This window comes from Diceros bicornis, chromosome 5 (assembly GCF_020826845.1).
Source record: "Diceros bicornis minor isolate mBicDic1 chromosome 5, mDicBic1.mat.cur, whole genome shotgun sequence".
NCBI classification, from domain to species: domain Eukaryota; kingdom Metazoa; phylum Chordata; class Mammalia; order Perissodactyla; family Rhinocerotidae; genus Diceros; species Diceros bicornis.
This window is the reverse complement of record NC_080744.1, coordinates 80,327,309-80,340,837: the sequence shown is the minus strand read 5'-3', so window position 1 is coordinate 80,340,837 and position 13,529 is coordinate 80,327,309. Positions and strand designations below refer to the sequence as shown.

General features: G+C 51.4%; 1 protein-coding gene across 2 annotated transcripts in view; it reads right to left on the bottom strand.

The window, feature by feature from the left end:
* The window catches only part of PCSK6 (proprotein convertase subtilisin/kexin type 6), a 187,898-nt gene that overhangs the window by 13,769 nt on the left and 160,600 nt on the right, over positions 1-13,529 (bottom strand). For both annotated transcript variants that reach the window (XM_058542304.1, XM_058542305.1), the window contains 4 exons: positions 10,613-10,715; positions 9,194-9,390; positions 7,152-7,239; positions 4,167-4,270 (listed from right to left, as the gene is read on the bottom strand). In XM_058542304.1, coding sequence (XP_058398287.1) covers positions 4,167-4,270; positions 7,152-7,239; positions 9,194-9,390; positions 10,613-10,715 — 492 coding nt within the window. The remainder of the gene's footprint in view (positions 1-4,166; positions 4,271-7,151; positions 7,240-9,193; positions 9,391-10,612; positions 10,716-13,529) is intronic.

Sequence of the window (13,529 nt, the reverse complement as noted above, 5' to 3'; positions counted from 1 at the left end):
CACTCCTGGGAGGTGGGCATCACATCCCCATTTCACAGATGGGGACATGGAGGCCTGAGCCCGGCTCTGCACACCTCCCCACTGCCCACGCCACGTTCGTTGCCCTGATTCTGAATGCTTCCTTTCCCAACAAGTCTAAGCCCTACTTCTGCTGGAGCCAGCCACCTGTGGCTTTGAGCATTTGAAATGCAGCTGGACCAAACTGAGATGTGCTCTGAGTGTAAAATAGACACACACCGGATTTCAAAGGCTTAGCATAGAAAATACATACAAAATAGTCATTTTTTAAAATATTGATTACACGTTGAAATGATAATATTTAGACACTCTGGGTTAAATAAGATATGTTATAGTTATTTTCACCTGTTTCTCTAGGAAATTTAAAATTGTATCAGGGGCTCACATTGTGGCTTGCGTCGTATTTCTATTGGACAGAACACTGTAAGGTGATGTGGGCATTTTCAACGACAGAGGAAAAATGACTAAGGCTCATGGGGCAGGGAGTGAGGCCCAGGAGAGACAAATGCTCTGAATGAAGGATCAAGAGTCATGAGGGAAACCCTGCAGCTCAGCCAAGTAGACTCATCAGCCTGGGGCAGACACTGGTGTAGTGAAGCTACCATGCCTTCTGCCCATCTGTTCATTCATTCATTCCAACAAGTAAGTGCTGGGCGTCCACTCTGTGCCAAATGTCCCCGAGGAGCACCTGATGGGATGTCAGAGAAAGGCAGCGAGATGGCCGCTGGCTGATGGCTTAGAGTGTTGAACAAGGGGAAGAATCATCTCAGATGCTCTATGGTGAGCACAGCCCTTGTTAAACATCTTCCCCCACTTTAATGTGATTGTGGTCTTCGATAGAAGCCTGACAGCTAAGGCAGAGATACCTGGTCCTCTTCCTGGAGTAACTTCTGGACTATGACGGGCCTCTTGGCTGTGTCAAAGGAAGACTCCTTTGCAGACAGGGGTCTGCAGGGTGGTTCTGCCAGCCACAAGGCCTGGTGCTCTAGTAGCTGGTTTCATCTCTCACAACCACAGCTTTAAGCCTGGAAGGGAATTCTGAGCTCATCCAGGATTGTGAGCGTGAGGCAGAAGTGAGAGCCCTTTGGGATGACGGGGCCTCCGTAATGGACTCTCCCAGAGCCTCTAAGTGGGGTGTCCTCCCTCTCTTGCTGCGGATGCCCCATAACCGTGTAGGGATTCTCTTTGGTTTATGTCATTCTGATGGAAGATTGCTCTTGTGCTTTGGCCACTCCTTCATCACATCTCGACGGAGCGTTTGGCGTTGGTGGCTTGGCCCTCGGAAGCCCCGGGTCTCAGGAGCTGTGTGGTTCCTGCACTGTCCCCCTCCTCGGGCCTCCCCTACTGAACCCTGATACCCAGGATGTCCTGCCTCAGCCACTAGGGTCCTTAATGCCTGAGGAGCTTCTGTGGTGGGAAAGAACACTCGTTCTTGTTTGTACTTGGTTTAATGTTCAATTCACTAAACTTTAAAACTGATGAAACACGTTCATTTGGGGAAGATGAAAAAGTTCTGGAGATGGATGGTGGTGACGACTGCACAACAACGTGAGTGTACTTAATGCCACTGAAGTGTACACTTAAAAATGGTTAAAATGGTAAATTTTATGTTATGGATATTTTACCACAATAAAAAAAGCTGATTCAACACAAATTTTCAGGACAAACTATTTTCAAAATTACTAAAAATTATGCACTTTATAACTCAAAGTCTCTTACGGATTCCAAGTCACAAGACTTTACAGGCTTCAGACACTTAAAAAGCTTCCAAAGATCATAATGATAATAGCAAAACGGGTTCTCCTTCGACAGGACCTGCTACATCATTTGTGGGGCCCTTGTTCAAAAAGCAGGAAAAATGTGCCATTAAGGGTACTAAGATGTAAAACGCTTTCCTTTTTTCTTCAATCTCCAATCCCATGGGTCCCCTGCACCAACCCACAGTAGACCAGCGACCCTAAGGAATCACATCCTCTGTGCCAGGATGTGCTGGGTACCTGGACTGGGGATAGGCAAGAGGCTTGTTCCCAGTGAGTCACTGCTGAATGCCCTGAGGCACTGCCAGCCAGGGATGGGGATGAATGCCACCATGGCCAGCCCTGCCTGCAGGCCTGACCCTGACACTCCCCAGGAATGTGCCCAGGCCCCTGTACCAGTGGTGGGGAGCAGCGGTTACTGAGTGGAAGCAGAGAGGGAGAAGCCAGGCAGGCCTGGGCCTCCAGGGGTGTGGGGAGCTGGCAGCCGAGAACAGCTGTTTCCGACACAGACCCGCACCTGACATGGAACGGGAACAGGGCAGTGCGGTCCTTGTCCCCAGCAGCAGCCAGGGGAGGATGCATGCACCCCAGGAGCTTAGAAAGAACCCAGGCAGGTGGGCGTGGAGAGGAGGGGGGAGTCCCCAACAGCCTTAGACCTGCACAGCGCTGAATTAATTCCCTGAAGCGATGGAAAAGCCACTGGGTTGGGATGAGAGAACCTACAAGTGACTCTATAAACCTGTTTGCCAACAGGCAGTCTGGGGACGTGGAGAAAAGAAAAGTAAATTGAATTATTGAAAGCAAAAGGGGTTATAAAGCCACATGCCTGATGTGTGATACCTTTATTGATTCAAGTGACTATGAAATTTAAATGAGTGACATCAGTGATGCTCCTTACTCAAGCTGGGCTAAACAAGTCAAAGAAACAAAGAATAAAATGACAGACAAAAAGGCACCAGAGCAAACTGCTGGGAAAAGCTGCTGAGCGCTGCCAGCAGCTGAGAACACTTCCAATTGCTGAGCCCCTGCTCCTTCGGGGGTTGTGGCAGGAGGGTGTCCCAGGAAGTCACATCTCGCCCAGGCTTCAAGAGCAGGCCTTGGCCACAGCCCTGCTTTCTCCGGCATGTCCACTCCCGGAAAGCACGGCTGATACTCACGTGGGGCCCACGCGTTCACATCGGGAGGGTTGTGCCATACAATGGCAATTGTGACTCAGTAGAGACTAATTCTTAAATCGTCACTGCAGCAAAAACTCAATCTAAGGTGAGTTTCTTAGAACAAGGACTACAGTGCTGGGTCAGGATGGAGGGTCAAGAGGAGAAGATTTAGCCCAACAGGTATCAGAGCCCACAAACTCATAGCGTGCTTCCACATTCTAGTGCAAATAACTCTGCAACACGAAACCCAATAAAACGAATGCATCTTCTGCTTTTCTGCATAAAAATTGTACCTGGAAGACATCTGTGCTATAATCTTTGTGGGGAATTACAATACACATAAAATTGTTTATAGAAGTTTTTCCTCTTTGAGTCAAATGTTCAACATAAGTGAAGAGAGGTACTAAAGGACTAAGGCTATGTTTGAAAAGCCTCCTCCTTCCCTTCAACCCGGCATCGGCCCCCACCTCTCTGAATCTTTACAACATTGCTTCCTAGGCAGTGCCACTCCACAGCAAGGGCTGAGCTTCCAGGCGAGAGAGCTCATGAGCAGTGAGCTCCCGCACTCAGCCTGAAAGCAGCCACTGCCGGGTTGGGCTTCTAACGTCAGGAAACCCAGGCTGATCCTTCAAAGTGGGCCCTTGTGGTTTTTCTTTATTTTTAATTTTAAAAATGGTGGTAAAAGGTACGTAACATAAAATTTACCATATTAACCATTTAAGAATATAGTTCAGGGCCGGCCCTGTGGCTTAGCGGTGAAGTGCGCGCGCTCCGCTGTTGGCGGCCCGGGTTCAGATCCCGGGTGCGCACCGACGCACCGCTTCTCTGGCCATGCTGAGGCCGCGTCCCACATACAGCAACTAGAAGGATGTGCAGCTATGACACACAACTATCTACTGGGGCTTTGGGGGAAAAAAATAAATAAAAAAAAAGAATATAGTTCGGTGGCATTAGTATCTTCACATTGTTGTGCAACCATGACCACCATCTATCCATCCCCAGAACTTGGTCCTCTTCCCAAGCTGAAACTCTGTACCTATTAAACACTAATGCCCCATTCCCCATCCCCCCAGCCCCTGTGGGGCCTCTGTGATTTAATGCTGCAATCCCCACGGAAGCCAATGAGGTCCTAGGGCTTTCTGGGTTTCAAGGTAGTTCGCCTACCCACGTGGGTAACCCAGGTTCCGACTGTCAGCCATAATGAAATGATTGCCCCTGCAGGCAAGGAACTTACCCACGCAGGTTTGGCAGGTGTGATGGCATTCCCCACATCTGACCAGCTCAGAGTCAAAGTAGGTGCCCCGTTCACAGTCTGGAATGCAGGTGTCCCGTGCAAGGCTGTTAAAAAGAAAAATAAGGCAAGTTTTCATGTCTCTTCCAAAATTTTAATGAAATTATGATTTGTCCTCAAACGTCTTTCATGAGAGGAAATGAAAGTTGCCAAAACACAGCTCTCTGTGTCACTTAAGGCTCCAAGCTAATGAAAGCAGGAAAAGCTGTCCTGGGGCCAGCTGAAGGTCCGGCTGGAAGGACACCCTGGGCCTGGAAGCAGAGCCTCCACCTCCTGGCAGCTGGTGGCCCGGGGCTCCATCCCCAAAGCCCCGTGGCCCTGGTCCCGGCGCAAGAGGCCAAGTCCTCACGCTCTCTCCTGGTTTGTGATGGCTTCTCTTCTCTGACATCAAACTCGAACCCAAACCGCAAGAGGAGAATCTGAGCGTGTGTGGGTTACCCCTGGTGGCACGCTGGCATTTGTGATGTGTGAGTGGGGTGGTGGAAGCAAGACCGATCCTGAAACTCAGATCTGCCCCAGCCCCTTGCCTGCTTGAAACCTTCCACATGTCACAATGAACTTGAAATAACATCCACTCCTGGGACCCAGTGGCCCTGCCTGACATGGCTCCTGCCTTCCCCTCTCATCTCACCGGTGACTGCCCTCACCTCACTCAGTGAGGCAGCTGAGTGCACGGATTCTGGAGTGGACTCTGGAGCTGGACCACCCACTCCAGGATCCTGCCTCTGCCACTTCCCAGCTGTGCAACCCTGACCCTGGGCAAGGCAGCTAACCTCTCTGCACCTCCGTCTCCTCTCCTGTTCATTGGGACATGCATGGCTCCTGAATCATAATGCTGCATTGAGAGTTAAATGAGCAAATACCCGTAAAATGTTGGAACGGGGTCTGGCACACAGCAGTGTGAATAAATGCCAGCTATCATTTCTTCAGTTCCCAAGGTTACGCTGTGTTGGATGCACATGTTGTAAATGGGTTTGCCACTGGTCATATCGAACAAGTGCTCTGGGGTGTTCGTGAGATCCAGAGAATCCCGCATTTAGGAGGGAGACATTGGTGGGTCTGAAAGTCTCTCTGCATCGATGACAGACATCCACCCAGGCTCCTCCTCATCATGGCACCAGGGCAATATGACTGGAAGTTAGATTAAGTCTAATACCTGATGGTCCCTGGCGAACCCTCCCTGCATTTATCCCCCTAAAGAGATGGATGGCTGGGAGACAGCGGCTTGGCTGCTCTCACCACTTTAACGTGACGTGATGATTTGAAGCCACAGCTTAAGAGGATATTGGGCAATAAAAGGAAGCTTTCTGTGGATTATGGCTGACGATGTTTCCAGAGTTTGCGTGCCTCTCTAAACGCTTGTCATGGCTGGAACTGCTGCTTCCGTTTGTGTGGCTACTGCCTGAGAGGCATTTTCTCCCCATGACACCGTTCCTGACCTGAGCATCTGACTTCCCCTCTCCCATGGGACCCATAGGATGCAGAAACAAGCTCTCCGGTACGCCCCCAGCACATCCCCACTGGGAAACAGGTTCCAGTGAGTTGGAACCACAGAGCCTTCCCCGCTGACATCTTCAGTTACCAGCCTTGGGGCGAGGAGCCCAGGGCGGAGGTGCCATCACAGCCACCTCCCCCTTCCCCTAGCTGTGGTGGTCAGCTGAATGTCCCCGCCTCTCTCCCTTGGCTCTTTTCCCTTTTGGGGATCTCCTTCCTCAACCACTTCATCCTTGCACTCCTAATCCTGACTTAAACAGCTACCAGGTTTAAATGACAATAGGTGTGATGTGTGACTTTGGGGTCCTGGTTCCCCTTCCCTCCCCAGACTCCCAGGTGCTTGGGCGGTGAGCTCTCTTTGCCCTGACCTGGAAGAAAGGGGCAGGTTAAGGGGAACCCCAATAAGGCATCAATATTGTGCTTCCTGGGGAAACTGTTTCTCTCCCCTGTTAGTAAAATGGGAGTGATAATAATAGTATCTACATCATGGGTTGCTGTGAAGATTAAATGAGGCAGTGTTGGTGAGAGCACCTGGACTAAGAATGCTCATTAAGTTGTCTTCCTTCACTCCTTACTCCAAAAGAATTCAACTGTCCTGGTGAATTCCAGTCATGGCAGCATTTGGGTGGAAGAGAGGCTGGCGTGGGGGAGGTGGGTGCAGGCCTCTAACATCTCACTATGCAAAGGCTGCTCTCCCAGGACCAACAGCATCCTCGTCATCTGGGGGCCTGTTAGAAATGCAGAGCCACAGAGCTGCTGGGTCAGAACCTGACTCTAAAGAGAACCCTGGTGACTCCTCTGCACACTGTGGGATGAGAACGCTGCCCTCGCTGACCTTTCCTTTTCTTCCTTAAAACGCAGACCCTGGTGCTAGTCTCTGGACTAAACTTTTAAAGAAGATGAGTGCTGAGCTTGGTGGAAGAGGGAAAACCAGGAGTCTAAAGAGCATCCCCAGGGAGTAAGCTTCTCCACCCAGAAGGAGATACCAGAGCTGGGAAGAAAGAAAGAGAAGACCGAGCGATGGAGAGGAGGGAGGATGGGCATCCCAAAGGCCCTGCCTTGCCTGGACTGGGAGGGAAACTGCAGGTGGGGTTACTGGTGCCTAAAAAAGGGAGCTTGTGCATCTGTGAGAGCTCCTCACCCTTCCAGCAGCCAGCCCTGCTTTATACGACAGATCAACTCCTGCTTTTACCAATTCTCCAAATGCTGCATAAAATGTAGAGATTTTACCCATCTTCTGACTTTCTATCTTAAACACCAGTTTCTAAGTGGAAATCTGATTTCAAAAGACTTGGAATATTTACCCTGAAAAGCTTTGGGCCTCTGAAATTTTAGCTTTTAAGAAAAAGTTGCAAAAACTTGGTAAATCAATGAAAGAAGCTAAAAATAGCATAAACACTTTGCCATTCTTCGGGTTTGAAGGGAGGGTCTTACCTGAATCCCTCTTTACAGACAGTACATTTCTCTGGTTCATCAATGCACTTTTTACAGCTTGTGTGGCACTTAAGGCAACTTTTCTGACCTGGAGAAAAATAAGATGAGGAAAAGAGAAGGGGACGTGAGTCAAATCTGGGCAAACGAGACTCCAGCATTTCAAAGTGGTTTTGATAGAACGGCTTGTCACCGATGTCAGTCTCCAGAATGAGTGATGCAGTAATAAAACAGCCAGAGGCCACGTTGAGACCGTGCACATCCAGGTGTCGGATCACAGGTCTCTCACCTTTCTCTTCTGGAGCAAAGTCCCTAAACAACCTCGAGGCCTTGGAGGTGGGCCCTCTGCAGAGGAGACACCCTGTGGTTCCGCTTATTTCAAAGGGACTGAAGCCAGTTCCTGCCGAACTGAGCAGAGATGAATCAGGTGCAAGCCTTTATTAACATGACAGGGTGAAGACTGGGGATGCCTCTGAGCACGACCCCCGCCACCCCGACCCGCAGAGCCTTCACAGGGGTCTTTATTGGAGACTTCCTGGTTATATACATTGAGACATGAATCCATGATGCCCATCATCCCTCCTGGGGAAATTCTGGATCACCACAACTCCCACTTTCATTTGCATAAGTTATTATCTAGGTCATTCCTTCTGGCACCTTATCAACACCACCCTGTGTTTTGGGCCTGGAAGCTAGGGGCTGCTTCCTATACCTCTGTGCCTCCTCCTCAAGGCCCCACAGATGGCATGACACACACACGGCAGATGCTTAGCGAGGACACATTGGCTCAATGAGGGTGGCTGATTCTCTGGGGAGCAGGATGGGGATGAAGGAGCCTCCACCCTGGAATCAGGTCTGGATGCGGCCCAGGCAGGCATTCACAAAGGCTGTGAAATGTGTCTGCATGACTGTTTCTCCTCTAAAGAGAGCTTTAGTTGATGGCTTTATGTCTTTAAAGATTTCCTGGCTCCTTCTCCACAGGAGTAACAGTGATGCGGAGACAGCCTGGATCAATGATCCCTCTTGCATAGCAAGGCCCCGAGAGCAGCTCTGTGGGAAGGCCTGCCACCTGCACGATTGTCAATGTCAAAACGGTGGCTTTCAACTTGTTTGAGAACTATCCTCCATCAGTGTAACCTAAACCCTCTCTTTTGCCTCTTCCAAGGTGAGGAGAGTTGGTGAGATACTGGCACGGGGTCCTGGGCCCCAGAGCCCCTGCCCATCCACCCACCTCCCTGGGATTTGGCGGGATACCTGGCTTTGCCGCTGGGAGCTCAAGGCCCACCTGTGCCATTACTACCTGGGGGCCTTCTGCCCTCTCTCAGCTTTGTTTCCCCATCTGTAAGATGAGGAAAGCATCGCCCACCTCTTAGGGTGTCATCACTACCTGTAAAGTCTGCCAGAAAGACTAACCGGTCTCTTCTGAGCCCAGTTAGCACTGGCCAGCAGGCTCCTCTTCATCTATGGAGGACTGCATACCTTCTGCCCACACTTAAATCCTAATTTCAGGTCAGCAGCTCTCCCTAGGAGGAGTTTTCACCCAGTTTTGACCACCAAGTCCATAAGCTGGTGCCGGATCCCCAGACCCCCAACCAGGTGCACACGTCCAGTGCGACAGAGAAGCTCATGGCGCAGTCTCTCCTGGAGCAGAAATTGCAGGACAGACAGCAGGGCATCCTCAGAGGCCATCCTCTTTTCATATCTGAAATCAGACTGAGCCCAAGAGTAGCTGGCCCAAGCCATCTCTCTGCCCATTGTTGATAATGGACATTGATTTGCAGACACATGAAGTTCCCCCAATTATCGGGGATTCATTTCAGCATCACTTTGACTGCTCTGGCCTGTTGTGTGTGAATTGCTATTAACAACAGGGTCTGAGAGCTTTAATTTCACTCTCTCTCCCTCCCTCTCCTGTTAAGGGTCTTTTCTCAGAAGGATGCAGTACATAGGAAGCAGTGGGCTTGGAAAATTCTCCCAGGAGAGGGGACCCCAGCCCAGAAAGAGGGCCTGACTCATCATTTCTATGCTGGCAGACATGCACTTACTTTCATTAGCATAAAATCCGGCAGGACAGAGGGTCACACAGCTGTTCATCTCCTGATGGTGATAGAACCCGCGACGGCAAGACAGGCACTCGGTCGGGCTCTTGCCCGAGCAGGTCTCACACCCCTTGTGGCACCTGCGACAGCGTCTTGCTGCTGTGTCCCCAAAGTAGCCCAGGGGGCACGCGCTCACGCACTTCCTGTGGGAGCAAGAACGGGAGAGGGCCTTTCCAACTCATTCTCCTCCTCACCTCACCACCCCCAGCAGTGCTGGGTCAGGCTGAGGCAGGGCGCTGGCTGGGAAGGAAGGCTTTGCTGCTCCCCGCACAAAGGCCCCAGGGTGAAGGTTAAACTGTTACCGCACATTGTCTTGGTGAGCACAGCCTAGAGGTTCCTAAGAACATAGAAGAGGGTTGAGGATTGCCTAAGAACCGGGAATCCTTTCCTTTCAAAGCTGCCCTGGGGGAGGCACTCTGAGGCTATGTTTGGCTTCCGTGGGCACCATGATGATTAGAAGTTATGTGACTTCCGGAACTTTTAGCTCTCACAAAACGCCACCACTGGTGCCGTTGGGGAGCCAGTCTCCTGGGCATTGAGTACAGTCAGCAGGACAACTGCCTTTGCACAGCGCAGAGTGAGTGCGGCTGTGGCTGGGACCTCTAGGGTACCAGGAGAGTCACACCTGCACCCCTGTTCCCCATGCACAGCCGCACTTCTGCCTGGGCCCTGGTGGGTGTGTGCTCCCCGTGTACAGCTGCACCCGTGCCTGGGCCCTGCTGGGTGTGTGCTCCCCATGCATGGCCACAACCCTGGCCTGGGCCCTAGTGGGTGTGTGCTCCCCATGTACAGCTGCATCCCTGCCTGGACCCTGCTGGGTGTATGCTCCCCATGCATGGCTGCGCCCTGCCTGGGCCCTGGTGGGTGTGTGCTCCCCATGCATGGCCGTGCCCTGCCTCGGCCCTGGTGGGTGTGTGCTCCCCATGCATGGTCACACCCCTGCCTGGGCCCTGGTGTGTGGGTGCTCCCCATGCATGGCCAACAGGGCTGACTTTTAGAACACTATTGGCCCTTAAAATGACATTTGTTTACAATTCCCAAGTGGTCAGCCTTGGCATGCTCAATATGACCCATTTTTGTTTAACAAAATGGATAGAAAAAGTTTATAAGCACAGACATCACGATGCCACAGCTTCTGATTTCTCTGTCATGGACACATATTACTTATGTGATGAGAACAAAAAGTTACTCAAACACATAGCATTCCAAAGCAGTGAAGCTCTATATGATTTCCTTTTGGGGTGTTACATTAATTTCTAAGTCGGGTACTAGGCTGTGGGGGGCTGAGAACACAGCTTAAAGAGGGCCACCTTAGCGGGACCTGAGGGGCTCCAGGACATGCAGATGGAAGCCCCAGTCCATTACCTGCTGGTCTTGACGTTCCCCAGGCTGAAGTGGACACAGTTCAGGCACTGGTCTGCATTGGGGCCATCACAGCCTTTGTCTCCACACTCCGGATGGCACACACCTTAAAGAAAGAAGCATTTCCTTTCACCCATAGAGACGCTTTCTCCATCAAATCCAGTCCCCTAGGGCCCTGTATATGGCAGGTATAGCAGGATATCTATATATCCCAGGGTATGGCAGCCTGGCAGGGTCAGGAGAAGCTTCTCTAGATAGTGGTGAGCCGCTGGGGGTCCGGGTTTCAGTGTCAGAGAGTATGATGACCCTAGACAGGGGCAGCCTGAGAACAAGGAAATAGCCAGCGGTGGGTGGGGACCATGATTGGTGAAGAGGTGGGCACTGTGAGATACTAGAAGAGAGGCTGTGATGCGCAGGAGAGGTGGGAAACAACCTTATGCAGTGTATTCCCCTGCATCAGAGTCATGATGCTGGGACCAGCCAGCTCTTTTGATTTCCCTTGTGAAGGACAAAGCAACACACTATGGGGCGTTGAGGCCATTAGGAAGCTGCTGGGAAGCAGTGGTGATCCCATGGGAATTAAGCAGCTAAGGTGGGGAGAGAATTCCCAACATGCAGTGGTGGGAGCAGGATGGATTTTCATTTGTTCAGGGCCACTGGTGGGGCTGCCCCTGGGCGGGCCTGGGGTGGGTGGGGGCTGGGCCCTGTCACTGGACCTCCTTCTTGGCTTCCCTCACTCTCGCCCTAAGCGGTAGCCACCGCTGTCTTCCCTCAGGTCCCCCACAATCCCCAAATTCTAACTCTAGGGGCCTGTGTGTTGTTGGAAAAGTGATGGAGAGAAATGCAGGGAGCTCAGTGGATGCCAGCAAACCTCACCTTCTAGGTCTTTCCCTCTAGGTGCAACACAGGGAAGACCCTAGTGTGAGCCGTCTATCGCCCTCAGGCTGGGGCGGGGCCATGTCCACAGGTGTCCTCTTCACCCATGACCACACGTGCCAAAGTCAGCACTGTGGTGTGATGCCCCCCCACCTTACCCCCACTTGTCCCTCTCACTCTGGGAAATGCCTCCGGAAAACCTCCCAGCGCAAGGAGGGGCCTGGTGGGGCATTATGAAGATTTCTGAGTCTTTGGAAGAAATAAAAACCTTTTACAAGGTTTTAGTTGTTGGAGGGGGTGGGGAGTGAGTTCAGAAGCAAAGAGGAGGTGATTTGCTGGCCACCAGCATTTCATGGGGACACGAGGAAAAGACAAAAGTCCCCATTCTCTGCTGCCCACAATGGGTCTTTGCTGAGGTGCACAAAGCCCTCTTCATCTGTCTTTAAAGGGCCTCCAGACCTTCCCAGTGTTAGGCTCCGTTTATTTTGCTTCCCTCCCCGAAGGTTTACGTTGTTGATATTTCCAAAGTTTTCATTGTGAGTTCCACTGTGAACCCCTTTCAAAGTCCTGTTCGTCCCAGGGGACGCGGTAGACTGCATCTCTGGTCTGGGGTGGGAAGGGCACTGGAACGGGCGCGGAGGTCGCATTCTAGCACCCAGCCTGCCATGTCCAACGCTCATCACCGAGCCAACCCTCACTCCCCACCCCTTCCCCAGCTCCAGCCTGTTTTGCTATTTTGGAGTCAATTCTCATTTGCTTTGATTCTTACCCACCTCATCCCAGGCCATTTATGGGGATAGCCTCAGACATCCACGCTTTCTTGTGCCATGGTTTTTAATTACCCATTGCGCTGAAAACCCATGAGCTTCGCTGTTGAGGCTTCCCACCCAGCCTGGCCTGCGGTGGCCTCCCCGACAAACCGACTTAAGGACCACCCGCCTTCTCCTGCAGGGATTTCTCCCCAAGGCCAAGGGAAGCTGCAGGTCTGTCTCGCTTGATGAAGTGAACAGTCTCCTCAGTCTTTAGGAGGTCTGGGGGGACAGGGAGGAGACATAGAAATTTCCTCACTCTTTCCCGGATGGGAGATGGAAGCTCCATATGAGCAGAATTTGGTCTAGAATGTTTGCTGCTAAATTCCCAGCACCTAAAAAGGCGTTTGGCACAGGGTAGGTACTCAATAAATATTTGCTGAATGGCTGAAGGGTGAGAGAACGGATGTAAGGAGAGTAGGTGGAAAAGGGGAAAGTGCAGGTGGCCTCACCATCTACAAACAGAATGTTCTGGTATGTCCCAGGACGGGGATAGCCTTGGGGAAGGGCCTGGAGCAGTTGTTCCTGAAGCTGGTACACAGTGTGTAGAGTTCACCCCCAGCCCCTCCCGTCCCCTCTTTCCTGGGGCCTCTCTGCAGTGGAGAGGGTAGTCAGTAACCCCAAGAGGAGCCCCATGCAAGGCTGGGGTCCACCCAACTGCAAGCGCAGCAGAAGCCCCACAGGGCATCTCGGTAACCGGCAGCGTCCAGCTCCAGCTGGAGAGCTCAGACGTGAGTCCTACAAGGACTGATGTGCCCATGTAAGGACGCTTAGATAAATATCTGCAGACACCTTCCCTAGTACGCTTCTCTACCGAACTGTCTCAAAAAGCCCAATATCAAGATTCATCTTTTCCATGAAGTGTTCTTGAATTAAATCCACCTGGCTGGCCATGTTGTCCCAATCACTCCATCCCTCCCAAGAATGCGTGTGGTTTTCTCTGGTGCAGCTGTTAACTCATTCTCTGGGTGAGCAGATGTTTTTTTGTGTTGAGTGAGCAGATGTTTTTTGTGTTGCAATTTGTACTTATGTCTCCTTTTCCTCTTTTCTCAATTAGTGTGAAAATTCCTCAAAGACCTGCTGCCTTCCTGTGTCACTTCCCAAGGCTCCAAATACAAGGGGAGCGCAACAAATGTCCTGAACCCAATGGCTAACAGTTGACTCCCCTCTTCAGGGTGTTAGACAGACACAGGCTTATTTGAAAACTCTACCTTAAATCCTTTGTGGAGCAAATC